The following is a 14,289-nucleotide window of genomic DNA, read 5'->3' on the forward strand; positions in this document are numbered from 1 at the left end:
TTACCAAATATAGCGATATTTGTTATGACTTAAACAATATTCCTGTGCGCATCAGGTTTCAGCTATTTTGAACAGTTTATTGTTTGATGTTTTATTATGCACTAGCACTTTAAGAAATATATGTGGGTTTTTGTAGTGAGACCTCAGCCCACCCAGGTGAGGTGTGTGCGGGGACTACGTCATTGATGACGTGAAGCCGGCCAGGTGGGAGGTCCTGGACGTCGGCTTCCGGCGTTTGGCGTCCATGTGGAGGGTACACTTATTTAGGTGAGTCACTTTGTATCTTGTATTGTCTGATGAAAGTGCCTTAATAAAGTGGCACTGAAACGTTACTGTACCTGCCCGTCTGAGCCGTGATTTATTTGACAAGTCCAGGAGTGCCGCACTTGGAAAATTGGTGTGTATGCATATACGTGAGGGCACCCGGACGAGGATTGCAATTAGAAGGAGAGCCGGACCATACGGATACATACATACATACATACATACACACACACATACACATATATATATATATATATATATATATATATATATATATATATATATATATATATATATATATATATATACATACACATACATACATACATATATACATACATACATATACATACACATATATACACATACACACACTCAGCACCATGCTGCTCAGGACGCCCCCCTGCGCGCCCTGCACCCCAGACAACGTTCGGGAAGCGGGAGTTCCGGCGCATCGCGCACCCGCCACTCTCATGGTGGGTCCCCGTGTGCGGCGCCCGGGAGCTCTAACTATCTATGCTGCCTCGGGCGCCACCACCTCCCGGCGCCCTGTACCCATGGCGGCCGACGGGGACCACGGCATAACGCGCCTGCGGGGGTCTGTATACGGAGCCCCCGGCAGTGCGAGGAAGAACTTTTAAAACTGACTCGCTGCTCAGGGCGCTCCCCCCCGCGCGCGCCCTACACCCGTATAAGCGGTGTCGGGGAAATAATTCAAGTATACTGGCGGGGGATGAACCACGGTGCCTCGGCACCTAAATGCTTTTTTTTTTTTGCCAGTTGTTCACATTAAGCAGACCAGTAACATGCTGCCCAGGGCACTCCCTCCCCCCCCCCCCCCCCCCAGCGCCCTGCACCCTGTGAGTGCCGTTGGTGTGTGGGAGCATGAAGAGCAGCACTACCACTGTACTTCCATTACTGAAGTCTTCTGCCGTCTGAAGTCTTCTTTTCTTCCAATACTCACCCGACTTCTTTCTTCTGGCTTCTGTGAGGGGATTGACGCCGTGGCTCCGGGAACAAGCAGCTAGGCGCACCAAGTGATCGAACCCTCTGAAACTAATGGTGTCCAGTAGCCGAGAAGCAGAGCCTTGAAACTCACAGAAGTAGGTCCTGCTTCTCTCCCCTCAGTCCCACGCTGCAGGGAGCCTGTAGCCAGCAGATCTCCCTGAAAATAAAAAACCTAACAAAGTCTTTTAGAGAAACTCAGTAGAGCTCCCCTAGTGTGTGACCCATCACTCCTGGGCACAAAGTCTAACTGAGGTCTGGAGGAGGGGCATAGAGGGAGGAGCCAGTTCACACCCAGTTTAAGTCTTTACAGTGTGTCCAAGCTCCTGCGGATGCGTCTATACCCCATGGTCCTTTTGGAATCCCCAGCATCCTCTAGGACGTATGAGAAATAGAGGTACATTAATGAAAAGCGTGAGTAACAGTCATCAGTCTGCTTGTGAAGGTCTCTAGAGTGGTGGCCTCTTGGACTGTGCAAGGCAGTGAGTTCCATGGTCAGGGCTACAAAGCTAAACATTCAACCCATAAATAAATGACAGGAGATTCTTGGTACTGCTGGTAACAGTCCTTCATCTGTAGAAGCCAGCAAGCAAGCAGGGCAGTAAGGAGGCAGAAGCTCCTTCTAGTACCTTGGACCATGTAATGTTTTGCTGGGAAGGTCAGTTAGCCAATAATGAAATAGATTTGTCATCTTACAGGCAGCCGGTGAAGGGAGTAGAGAATGGGTGTTATGAGGCAGGAACGGGCTGGTTAGGTAACAGCTTGGCTGCTGCATTCTGTACTAGCTGCAAGCTCTGTAATTCTTTTGCTGGGTGACCCAGGTAGATGGCACTGCAGTAGTCTATGAACTTCTGAGGGAATCAAGTGCTTGATTCTGGCTATGGTCCACAGATGAAAGAACGAGGATTTGTATGTGGCGGATACCTGATGTCTGTGTCAGCCACATACCAGGACAACACAAAGATTCAGCACACGTTCAGTATTTTCAATTCTGAGCACCAAAGCATAAATCCAGATGGTTGGTAAAGCTGTAGTCTTGTCCTTTGTTGGGGAGCTTCTATTATGTTTCACAAAGACTGAGTCACAGCCAACTGGCATCATCCACCCCTGGCGCTCAGCTAGACAACCATTTAGGATTGGTATTCGGTTCTCAGTACATGGAGCAAAAAGCAGGTCATCTGCATATCAGTGGTAGACCAGGCCATGATGTCTGATTATATCACCCAGTGGTAGCATGTATATTTTATAAAGCATAGGAGATAGGATTCACCCTTGAGGAACACTGGACGACAGTGATAATTATACTCCAGAAGATTTAAATAGTTCCGTACTTGGGTAATGTCTAATGTGTTCAACAAGAGCGGATTTATTTCTCTCACAGCATGAAAATGGCTTCTCACCTGTGTGACTTCTCTGATGTGTAGCAAGATCTGATTTCCGTGCAAAACATTTCCCACACTCAGAACAGGAATACGGCTTCTCACCTGTGTGACTTCTCTGATGTGTAACAAGAGATGATTTCTGTGCAAAACATTTCCCACACTCAGAACAGGAAAACGGCTTCTCACCTGTGTGACTTCTCTGATGTGTAACAAGAGATGATTTCTGTGTAAAACATTTCCCACACTCAGAACAGGAATACGGCTTCTCACCTGAGTAACTTTTCTGATGTTTAACAAGAACTGATTTAAATGCGAAACATTTCCCACACTCAGAACAGGAAAACGGCTTCACACCTGTGTGACTTCTCTGATGTGGAACAAGAGCTGATTTCTGTGTAAAACATTTCCCACACTCAGAACAGGAATACGGCTTCTCACCTGTGTGACTTCTCTGATGTGGAACAAGAGCTGATTTCTGTGTAAAACATTTCCCACACTCAGAACAGGAAAACGGCTTCTCACCTGAGTGACTTTTCTGATGTTTAACAAGAGCTGATTTCCATGCAAAACATTTCCCACACTCAGAACAGGAAAACGGCTTCTCACCTGTGTGATTTCTCTGATGTGTAACAAGATATGATTTATATGTAAAACATTTCCCACACTCAGAACATGGAAATGGCCTCTCACCTGCCTTAGCTGGATGATGGGTAATAAGGTTTGTGTTCTGTGTAAAACATTTGGCATCTACAGAACAGGGAAACTCATTATCTACTCTCAGAGCTGTAACAGATGCACCAATATCAGAGTGATCAGGAGAACATTTCACTGGATCAGAGGGATCAGCTGATAGAGCTGGATGTATAATTGGGGTAATGGGGTTATCTCCTGGAGAATCCTGTCTACTGTCATTATCTTTTATGTCACAATCCGGGGATAACATTAGATGTCCTTCTGAGATATTCCTGCTTGTGTGTCCACCTGCTGGAAATAAAATACATTATGGAAAATAAGATTTTACTCACCGGTAAATCTATTTCTCCTAGTCCGTAGTGGATGCTGGGAACTCCGTAAGGACCATGGGGAATAGCGGCTCCGCAGGAGACTGGGCACAACTAAAAGAAAGCTTTAGGACTAACTGGTGTGCACTGGCTCCTCCCCCTATGACCCTCCTCCAGACCTCAGTTAGGATACTGTGCCCGGAAGAGCTGACACAATAAGGAAGGATTTTTGAATCCCGGGTAAGACTCATACCAGCCACACCAATCACACCGTACAACTCGTGATTTTAAACCCAGTTAACAGTATGATAACAGAGGAGCCTCTGAACAGATGGCTCTCAACAATAACCCGATTAGTTAACAATAACTATTTACAAGTATTGCAGACAATCCGCACTTGGGATGGGCGCCCAGCATCCACTACGGACTACGAGAAATAGATTTACCGGTGAGTAAAATCTTATTTTCTCTGACATCCTAGTGGATGCTGGGAACTCCGTAAGGACCATGGGGATTATACCAAAGCTCCCAAACGGGGGGGGGGGGGAGAGTGCGGGTGACTGCAGCAACGAATGAGAGAACTCCAGGTCCTCGTCAGCCAGGGTGTCAAACTTGTAAAACTTTGCAAAAGTATTTGACCCTGACCAAGTCGCGGCTCGGCAAAGTTGTAAAGCAGAGACCCCTCGGGCGGCCGCCCAAGATGAGCCCACCTTCCTCGTGGAATGGGCTTTCACTGATTTAGGATGCGGCAGTCCTGCCGCAGAATGCGCAAGTTGAATTGTGCTACAAATCCAACGAGCAATAGTCTGCTTTGAAGCAGGAGCACCCAGCTTGTTGGGTGCATACAGGATAAACAGCGAGTCAGATTTTCTGACTCCAGCTGTCCTGGAAACATAAACCTTCAGGGCCCTGACTACATCCAGCAACTTGGCATCCTCCAAGTCCCTAGTAGCCGCAGGCACCACAATAGGCTGGTTCAAATGAAAAGCTGACACCACCTTCAGGAGAAAATGAGGACGAGTCCTCAACTCTGCCCTATCCGTATGGAAAATCAGATAAGGGCTTTTACAAGATAAAGCCGCCAATTCTGACACACGCCTGGCCGAAGCCAGGGCCAACAGCATGACCACTTTCCACATGAGATATTTCAAATCCACGGTTTTAAGTGGCTCGAACCAATGTGATTTCAAGAACCCCAAAACCACACTGAGATCCCAAGGTGCCACTGGAGGCACAAAAGGGGGCTGAATATGCAGCACGCACTTCACAAATGTCTGAACTTCAGGCAGTGAAGCCAATTCTTTTTGGAAGAAAATTGACAGACGAAATCTGTACCTTAATGGATCCTAATTTTAGGCCCATATTCACTCCTGCTTGCAGGAAATGCAGAAAACGACCCAGTTGAAACTCCTCCGTTGGGGCCTTTTTGGCCTCACACCAAGCAACATATTTTCGCCAAATGCGGTGATAATGTTTTGCCGTGACATCCTTCCTGGCTTTGATCAGGGTAGGGATGACTTCCTCCGGAATACCCTTTTCCTTCAGGATTCGGTGTTCAACCGCCATGCCGTCAAACGCAGCCGCGGTAAGTCTTGGAATAGACAGGGCCCCTGCTGGAGCAGGTCCCGTCTTAGCGGTAGAGGCCATGGGTCCTCTGTGAGCATCTCTTGAAGTTCCGGGTACCAAGCTCTTCTTGGCCAATCTGGAACCACGAGCATCGTTCTTACTCCGCTCCTTCGCACAATTCTCAGTACCTTTGGAATGAGAGGCAGAGGAGGGAACACGTAAACCGACTGGTACACCCACGGTGTCACTAGAGCGTCCACAGCTATCGCCTGAGGGTCCCTTGACCTGGCGCAATACCTTTCTAGTTTTTTGTTGAGGCGGGACGCCATCATGTCCACCTTTGGTCGTTCCCAACGGTTTACAATCATTTGGAAAACTTCCGGATGAAGTCCCCATTCTCACGGGTGGAGGTCGTGTCTGCTGAGGAAGTCTGCTTCCCAGTTGTCTACTCCCGGGATGAACACTGCTGTCAGTGCTGACACGTGAGTTTCCGCCCATCGGATAATCTTTGTGGCTTCTGCCATCGCGCTCCTGCTTCTTGTGCCGCCCTGTCTGTTTACATGGGCGACCGCCGATGTTGTCTGATTGTATCAGTACCGACTGGTTTTGAAGCAGAGGTCTTGCCTGGCTTAGGGCGTTGTAGATGGCCCTTAGTTCCAGGATATTTATGTGAAGTGAAATTTCCTGGTTTGACCACAGTCCCTGGAAATTTCGTCCCTGTGTGACTGCCCCCCAGTCTCGAAGGCTGGCATCCGTAGTTACCAGGACCCAGTACTGTATCCCGAATCTGCGGCCCTCCAGAAGATGAGCACTCTGCAGCCAACACAGTAGCGACACCCTGGTCCTTGGCGACAGGGTTATCCGCCGATGCATCTGAAGATGCGATCCGGACCACTTGTCCAACAGGTCCCACTGGAAGGTTCTTGCGTGGAATCTGCCGAATGGAATTGCTTCGTACGAAGCTACCATCTTTCCCAGGACTTTCGTGCATTGATGCACTGACACCTGTCCTGGCTTTAGAAGGTTTCTTACTAGAGATGACAACCCCTTTTTTTTTTTCCTCTGGAAGAAACACTTTTTTTCTGGTCTGTATCCAGAATCATCCCCAGGAACAGAAGACGTGTCGTGGGGACCAGCTGTGACTTTGGGATGTTGAGAATCCAACCATGCTGTTGTAGCACTTCCTGAGAAAGTGCTACCCCCACCAGCAACTGCTCCCTGGACCTCGCCTTTATCAGGAGATCGTCCTAGTACGGGATAATTGAAACCCCTTTCTTTCGAAGGAGAATCATCATTTCGGCCATTACCTTGGTAAAAACCCTCGGTGCCGGGATAACCCAAACGGCAGCGTCTGGAACTGGTAGTGACAGTCCTGTACCACAAACCTGAGGTACTCCTGGTGAGGAGGGTAAATGGGGACATGCAGGTAAGCATCCTTGATGTCCAGAGATACCATGTAATCCCCCTCCTCCAGGCTGGAGATAACCGCTCTGAGCGATTCCATCTTGAACTTTTTGATATACTTGTTCAAGGATTTTAAATTTAAAATGGGTCTCACCGAACCGTCCGGTTTCGGTACCACAAACATTGTGGAATAATAACCCTTTCCTTGTTGAAGGAGAGGTACCCTGTTTATCACTTGCTGGGAATACAGCTTGTGAATTGCCTGTAACACCGCCTCTCTGTCAGAGAGTGTTGTTGGTAAGGCAGATTTTAGGAAACGGCATGGGGGAGGCGTCTCGAATTCCAGCATGTACCCCTGAGATACTACCTGAAGGATCCAGGGATCCACCTGTGAGCGAGCCCACTGTGTGCTGAAATTCCTGAGACGTGCCCCCACCGTACCTAGATCCGCCTGTGAAGCCCCATCGTCATGCTGTGGACTTGGCGGAAGCGGGGGAGGACTCCTGGTCCTGGGAACTGGCTGTATGCTGCAGCTTTTTTCCCTTACCTCTGCCTTTTGGCAAAAAAGAGGCGCCTCTTGCTCGCTTGCCCTTATGGGGCCGAAAGGACTGTGCTTGATAATACGGTGCTTTCTTTTGCTGCGAGGTAACCTGGAGCAGAAAAGTTGATTTTCCAGCTGTTGCCGTGGAAACGAGGTCTGACAGACCTTCCCCAAACAACTCCACCCCTTTATAAGGCAAAATCTCCATGTGCCTTTTTGAATCGGCATCCCCTGACCACTGCCGAGTCCATAATCCAGTCTAGCGGAAATGGACATTGCACTTACTTTTGATGCCAGTCGGCAAATATCCCTCTGTGCATCACGCATGTATAAGAGCGCATCTTTTATATGCTCTAAAGTCAGTAAAATATTGTCCCTATCCAGGGTCTCAATATTCTCTGTCAGGGAATCCGACCACGCAACCGCAGCACTACACATCCATGCTGAGGCTATAGCTGGTCGTAGTATAACACCAGTGTGTGTGTATATAGACTTTAGGAAAGTCTCCTGCTTTCTGTCAGCAGGCTCTTTAAGGGCGGCCGTATCCGGAGACGGTAGTGCCACCTTCTTTGACAAACGTGTGAGCGCTTTATCAACCCTAGGGGGTGTTTCCCAACGTGACCTATCCTCTGGCGGAAAAGGGTACGCTGCCAATAGCCGTTTAGAAATTACTAATTTCTTATCGGGGGAAGTCCATGCTTCTTCACAAACTTCATTTAATTCCTCAGATGCAGGAAAAACTACTGGTAGTTTTTTCTCACCAAACATAATACCCTTTTTTGTGGTACCTGGGGTAATATCAGTAATGTGTAATACATTTTTCATTGCCTCAATCATGTAACGTGTGGCCCTATTGGAAGTTACAGTCGTCTCCTCATCGTCGACACTGGAGTCGGTATCCGTGTCGACGTCTGTGTCTGCCATCTGAGGTAACGGGCGTTTTACAGCCCCTGATGGCCTTTGAGACGCCTGGACAGACACAAGCTGAGTTGCCGGCTGTCCCATGTCGTCAAGCCTTTTATGTAAGGAGTTGACACTTTCCCGTAATTCCTTCCATAAGTCCATCCACACAGGTGTCGACCCCGCAGGGGGTGACCTCACATTTACCGGCATTTGCTCCGCCTCCACATAATTTTCCTCCTCATACATGTCGACACAGCCGTACCGACACACAGCGCACACACAGGGAATGCTCTAAAAGAGGATAGGACCCCACAAAGCCCTTTGGAGAGACAGAGGGAGAGTATGCCAGCACACACCAGAGCGCTATATATATACAGGGATATCACCTATAAAGAGTGTTTTCCCCTATAGCTGCATAGAATAACTATAATGCGCCTAAAATATGTGCCCCCCTCTCTTTTTTACCCTTTTCTGTAGTGCAGGACTGCAGGGGAGAGCCAGGGAGCCTTCCTTCCAGCGGAGCTGTGAGGGAAAATGGTGCCGGTATGCTGAGGGAGATAGCTCCGCCCCTTTTTCGGCGGACTTTAGGAAATCTGGCAGAGGTTAATTTACACCTATATAGCCCCTGGGGCTATATATGGTGTATATTTGCCAGCCAAGGTGTTATTTATTGCTGCTCAGGGCGTCCCCCCCCCCCCCCCCAGCGCCCTGCACCCATCAGTGACCGGAGTGTGAGGTGTGCATGAGGAGCAATGGCGCACAGCTGCAGTGCTGTGCACTACCTTGGTTAAGACTGATGTCTTCTGCCGCCGATTTTCTGGAACCTCTTCTTGCTTCTGGCTCTGTAAGGGGGACGGCGGCGCGGCTCCGGGAACGGACATCGAGGTCGGGTCCTGCGTTCAATCCCTCTGGAGCTAATGGTGTCCAGTAGCCTAAGAAGCCCAAGCTGGCTGCAAGCAGGCAGGTTCGCTTCTTCTCCCCTTAGTCCCTCGTAGCAGTGAGCCTGTTGCCAGCAGATCTCACTGAAAATAAAAAACCTAAACTATACTTTCTTTTCTAGGAGGCTCAGGAGAGCCCCTAGTGTGCATCCAGCTCAGCCGGGCACAGAAATCTAACTGAGGCTTGGAGGAGGGTCATAGGGGGAGGAGCCAGTGCACACCAGTTAGTCCTAAAGCTTTCTTTTAGTTGTGCCCAGTCTCCTGCGGAGCCCGCTATTCCCCATGGTCCTTACAGAGTTCCCAGCATCCACTAGCACGTCAGAGAAATATAAAATGAGTAGACAAGACCCAGGGTGTTACAGGATACAATATATAATTCTATAATTGACATGTTTTACCTGTAATCATTGCTTTTATGTGTATTAAAAAAAAAAAAGAAGATAGGATGCTTAGACTGGAGCTTGATCAACACTGAACACTCATGTGGGATTACTAGAGGCGACATGGACGCTCATGGGGGATTACTAGAGATGACATGGACGCTCATGTGGGATTACTAGAGATGACATGGACGCTCATGTGGGATTACTAGAGATGACATGGACGCTCATGTGGGATTACTAGAGATGACATGGACGCTCATGTGGGATTACTAGAGATGACATGGACGCTCATGTGGGATTACTAGAGGTGACATGGACGCTCATGTGGGATTACTAGTGGTGACATGGACGCTCATGTGGGATTACTAGAGGTGACATGGACGCTCATGTGGGATTACTAGTGGCGACATGGACGCTCATGTGGGATTACTAGAGATGACATGGACGCTCATGTGGGATTACTAGAGGTGACATGGACGCTCATGTGGGATTACTAGAGGTGACATGGACGCTCATGGGGGATTACTAGAGGTGACATGGACGCTCGTGTGGGATTACTAGAGGTGACACGGACGCTCATGGGGGATTACTAGAGGTGACACGGACGCTCATGGGGGATTACTAGAGGTGACATGGACGCTCGTGTGGGATTACTAGAGGTGACACGGACGCTCATGGGGGATTACTAGAGGTGACATGGACGCTCGTGTGGGATTACTAGAGGTGACACGGACGCTCATGTGTGATTACTAGAGGTGACACGGACGCTCATGGGGGATTACTAGAGGTGACATGGACGCTCGTGTGGGATTACTGGAGGAGACATGGCCGCTCATGTGGGATTACTGGAGGAGACATGGCCGCTCATGTGGGATTAGTAGAGGTGACATGGACGCTCGTGTGGGATTACTAGAGGTGACATGGTTGTAATAATAAAACACCAAAGAAGAGAAAATGCTGTCCTGCTTGCGCACTAATAAATAATAGGATTTTAATACCTGCCGGTAAATCCTTTTCTCTGAGTCCGTAGAGGATGCTGGGGTCATCAATAGAACCATGGGGTATAGACAGGATCCGCAGGAGAAATGGGCACTTTAAGACTTTAATAAGGGCGTGAACTGGCTCCTCCCTCTATGCCCCTCCTCCAGACCTCAGTTATAGGAACTGTGCCGAGGGAGACGGACATTAGGTTGGTTTATATGAAAAGAAGAAACCACCTTCGGCAGAAACTGTTGACGAGTTCTCAACTCTGCTCTATCTTCATGGAAGATCAAATAAGGGCTCTTGTGAGACTAGGCCGCCAATTCGGACACCCGCCGTGCAGATGCCAAGGCCAATAAAATGACCACTTTCCAGGTGAGGAATTTCAAATCCACCTTTTGAAAAAGGTTCAAACCAGTGAGATTGAAGGAACTGTAACATCACGTTAAGGTCCCAAGGTGCCACAGGAGGCACAAAAGGAGGTTGGATGTGTAACACCCCCTTTACAAACGTTTGCACCTCAGGAAGTGAGGCCAATTGTTTCTGAAAGAAAACTGACAATGCAGAAATTTGTACTTTAATGGATCCTAATTTAAGGCCCGCATCCACTCCAGCTTGTAAAAAGTGGAGAATACGTCCAAGTTAAAAAATTTCCGCAGGAGCCTTCTTGGACTCGCACCAGGAAATATATTTCCTCCAAATGTGGTGATCGTGTTTTGCCGTAACATCCTTTCTAGCCTGAATAAGAGTGGGAATGACTTCACTGGGAATACCCTTCTGGGCTAGAATCTGGCTTTCAACCGCCATGCCGTCAAACGTAGCCGCGATAAATCTTGATACTGACACGGCCCCTGCTGTAACAGGTCCTCTCGTAGAGGAAGCAGCCAGGGATTTCCTATGCGTAAATCCTGAAGATCGGGATACCAAGCCCTCCTTGGCCAATCTGGAACAATGAGGATCGTTGGAACCTTTCTTCTTCTTATAATTTTTAACACTCTCGGAATGAGAGGAAGTGGAGGGAACACATACCGACTGAAACACCCACGGTGTCACCAGAGCGCCCACCGCTATGGCTCTAGGGTACCTTGACCTGGCGCAATCATTTTGGAGTTTCTTGTTGAGACGAGACGCCATCATGTCTACTTGGGGAGTACCCCAGCGACTTGTCACTTCTGTGAAGACTCCTGGATGGAGATCGTGTCTGCTGAGGAAGTCTGCTTCCCAGTTGTCCACTCCTGGAATGAAGATAGCTGACAGAGCGCTTAGATGTTTCTCCGCCCAGCGGAGAATCCTTGTGGCTTCTGCCATTGCTGCTCTGCTTTTTGTTCCGCCCTGGCTGTTGATATAAGCTACTGCTGTTACATTCTCCGACTGGATGAGGACGGGTCGACTTTGAAAAAGGCGTTCAGTTTGTAGAAGGCCGTTGTAAATGGCCCTTAATTCCAGAACGTTTATGTGGAGACAAGTCTCCTGACTTGACCATCTTCCTTGCACCCCAACCCCGGGGACTTGCATCCATGGTCACTAGAATCCAATCCTGAATACCGAACCTGCGTCCCTCGAGGAGGTGAGAACTGTGCAGCCACCACAGCAGTGATATTCTTGTCTTTGAGGACAGGACTATCGTCCGTTGCATGTGTAGGTGGGAACCGGACCACTTGTCCAACAGGTCCCACTGGAATACTCTGGCATGGAATCTGCCAAACTGAATGGCCTCGTAGGCCGCCACCATCTTTCCCAGCAAGCGAGTGCATTGATGGATCGACACTCTGGTTGGTTTTAAGATTTGTTCCAGAGCTTTTTCTTCCGGAAGAAAAACTCTCTGTAGTTCTGTGTCCAGATTCATCCCCAGAAACGACAGGTGGGTCGTAGGGATCAACTGAGATTTCAGCAGGTCGAGGAGCCAGCCATGTTGTTGCAACACCTTCACGGACAGTGCAATGTTCTGTAACAACTTGTCCCTGCATCTGGCTTTCATCAGGAGATCGTCCAAGTATGGGATAATCATGACACCTTGCATGCGAAGAAGAATCATCATCTCCGCCATCACTTGGGTAAAAATCCTCGGAGCCGTGGACAGCCCAAATGGCAACGTCTGAAATTGGTAATGACAATCCTGAACCACAAAGCGCAGGAAGGCCTGATGAGGAGGATAAATGGGAACATGTAGGTAGGCATCCTTTATGTCTAAGGAGACCATAAAGTCCCCTTCCTCCAGACTGGAGATCACTGCTCTGAGAGACTCCATCTTGAATTTCTGCAGAAAGTAATTTAGGTTAAGGTTGAGGAGCGGTCTGACCGAGCCGTCCGGCTTCGGAACCACGAATAAACTGGAATAAAAGCCTTGTCCCTGTTGCGCAGGGGGAACCGTGATAATGACCTGGTTCTGACACAATTTTTGTATTGCGTCGCACACTACCTCTCTGCCAGTCAGAGAAGCTGGCAAGGCTGATTTTAATAATCGGCGAGGGGGAACGTCTTAAAATTTTAGTTTGTACCCTTGTGACACAATTTTTAAAATCCAAGGTTCAAGGTCCGAGCAAACCCAGACCTGGCTAAAGAGCTTGAGACGTGCCCCAACCGGCGAGGACTCCCGCAGGGAAACCCCAGCGTCATGCGGTGGACTTGGCAGAAGCCGGGGAGGACTTCTGTTCTTGGGAGGCAGAGAAGCCTGGGTTTCTTTTACCTCTTTCCCTGCCTCTAGCAGCAAGGAAGGCAGAGTCTCTTCCTCTTCGGTATCTATTGGGCCGAAAGGACTGCATTTGATGATGCGTTTTCTTATGTTTTGGGGGAACATAAGGTAAAAATTACGATTTTCCAGCAGTAGCTGTAGAGACTAGGTCTGTAACCGGTAGGTATTAAAATCCTATTTTTTCATACGTCCTAAAGGATGCTGTGGATGCTTCAAAACCATGGGGTTTATACCAATGCTCTAGAACGGGCGGGAGAGTGCAGGTGACTCTGCAGCACCGACTGATCAAACATGAGGTCCTCCTCAGCCAGGGTATCAAACTTGTAAAACTTCACAAAGGTGTTTGAACCTGATCAAGTAGCAGCTCGCCAAAGTTGTAATGCCGAAAACCCCTCAGGCAGCCGCCCAGAATGAGTCCACCTTTCTGGTAGAATGAGCTTTCACCGATTTCGGTAACGGTAACCCTGCCGTAGAATGAGCCTGCTGAATCGTATTACAGATCCAGCGTGCAATAGTCTGCTTGGAAGCAGGAATCCCAATCTTGTTGTGAGCACACAGGACAAACAGAGCCTCTGTTTTCCTAATCTGCACGGTTCTGGCGACATAGATTTTCAAAGCTCTGACCACATGGAGACTTCGATTCCGCCAAGGCATCAACAGCCACTGGCACCACAATAGGCTGGTTTACGTGAAATGAGGAAACCACTTTTGGTAGAAATTGCTGATGAGTTCTCAACTCTGCTCTATCAGCATGGAAGATTAAATAGGGTCTTTTGTGAGACAAAGCCGCCAATTCAGAAACTCACCTTTATGACGCCAAGGCCAACAACATGACTACTTTCCAAGTAAGGAATTTTAACTCAACCTTACGTAAAGGTTCAAACCAAGGAGATTGCAGGAACTGCAACACCACATTAAGATCCCATGGTTCCACTGGGGGCCCAAATGGAGGTTGGATGTACAGCCCACCTGACGAAGGTCTGAACTTCCGGAAGGGAGGGCAATTCTTTCTGAAAGAAAATTGATAAGGCTGAAATTTGTTCCGCTCTGGCAGTTTACGTACGCCACTGCTGTTATGTTGTCTGATTGAATCAAGACGGGCAGACCGCGAAGATGTTCCGCTTGCAGAATGCCGTTGTAAATGGCCCTTAATTCCAGAATGTTTATGTGCAGACAAGCTTCCTGGCTTGACCATTTTCCCTGAAAGTTTCACCCCTGTGTGACTGCTC

At 48.5% G+C, this 14,289-nt stretch overlaps 1 protein-coding gene across 1 annotated transcript in view; it reads right to left on the reverse strand.

The window, feature by feature from the left end:
• Positions 1-1,605: 1,605 nt before the first annotated feature.
• Positions 1,606-14,289, reverse strand: part of LOC134983345 (oocyte zinc finger protein XlCOF6-like) — a 72,532-nt gene continuing 59,848 nt past the window's right edge. The window contains exon 7 of the mRNA XM_063949052.1: positions 1,606-3,257. Within this exon, the coding sequence (XP_063805122.1) occupies positions 2,569-3,257 (689 nt within the window). The 3' untranslated portion in view covers positions 1,606-2,568. The remainder of the gene's footprint in view (positions 3,258-14,289) is intronic.

The sequence above is a fragment of the Pseudophryne corroboree genome, assembly GCF_028390025.1.
Source record: "Pseudophryne corroboree isolate aPseCor3 chromosome 3 unlocalized genomic scaffold, aPseCor3.hap2 SUPER_3_unloc_13, whole genome shotgun sequence".
Taxonomy (NCBI): Eukaryota; Metazoa; Chordata; class Amphibia; order Anura; family Myobatrachidae; genus Pseudophryne; species Pseudophryne corroboree.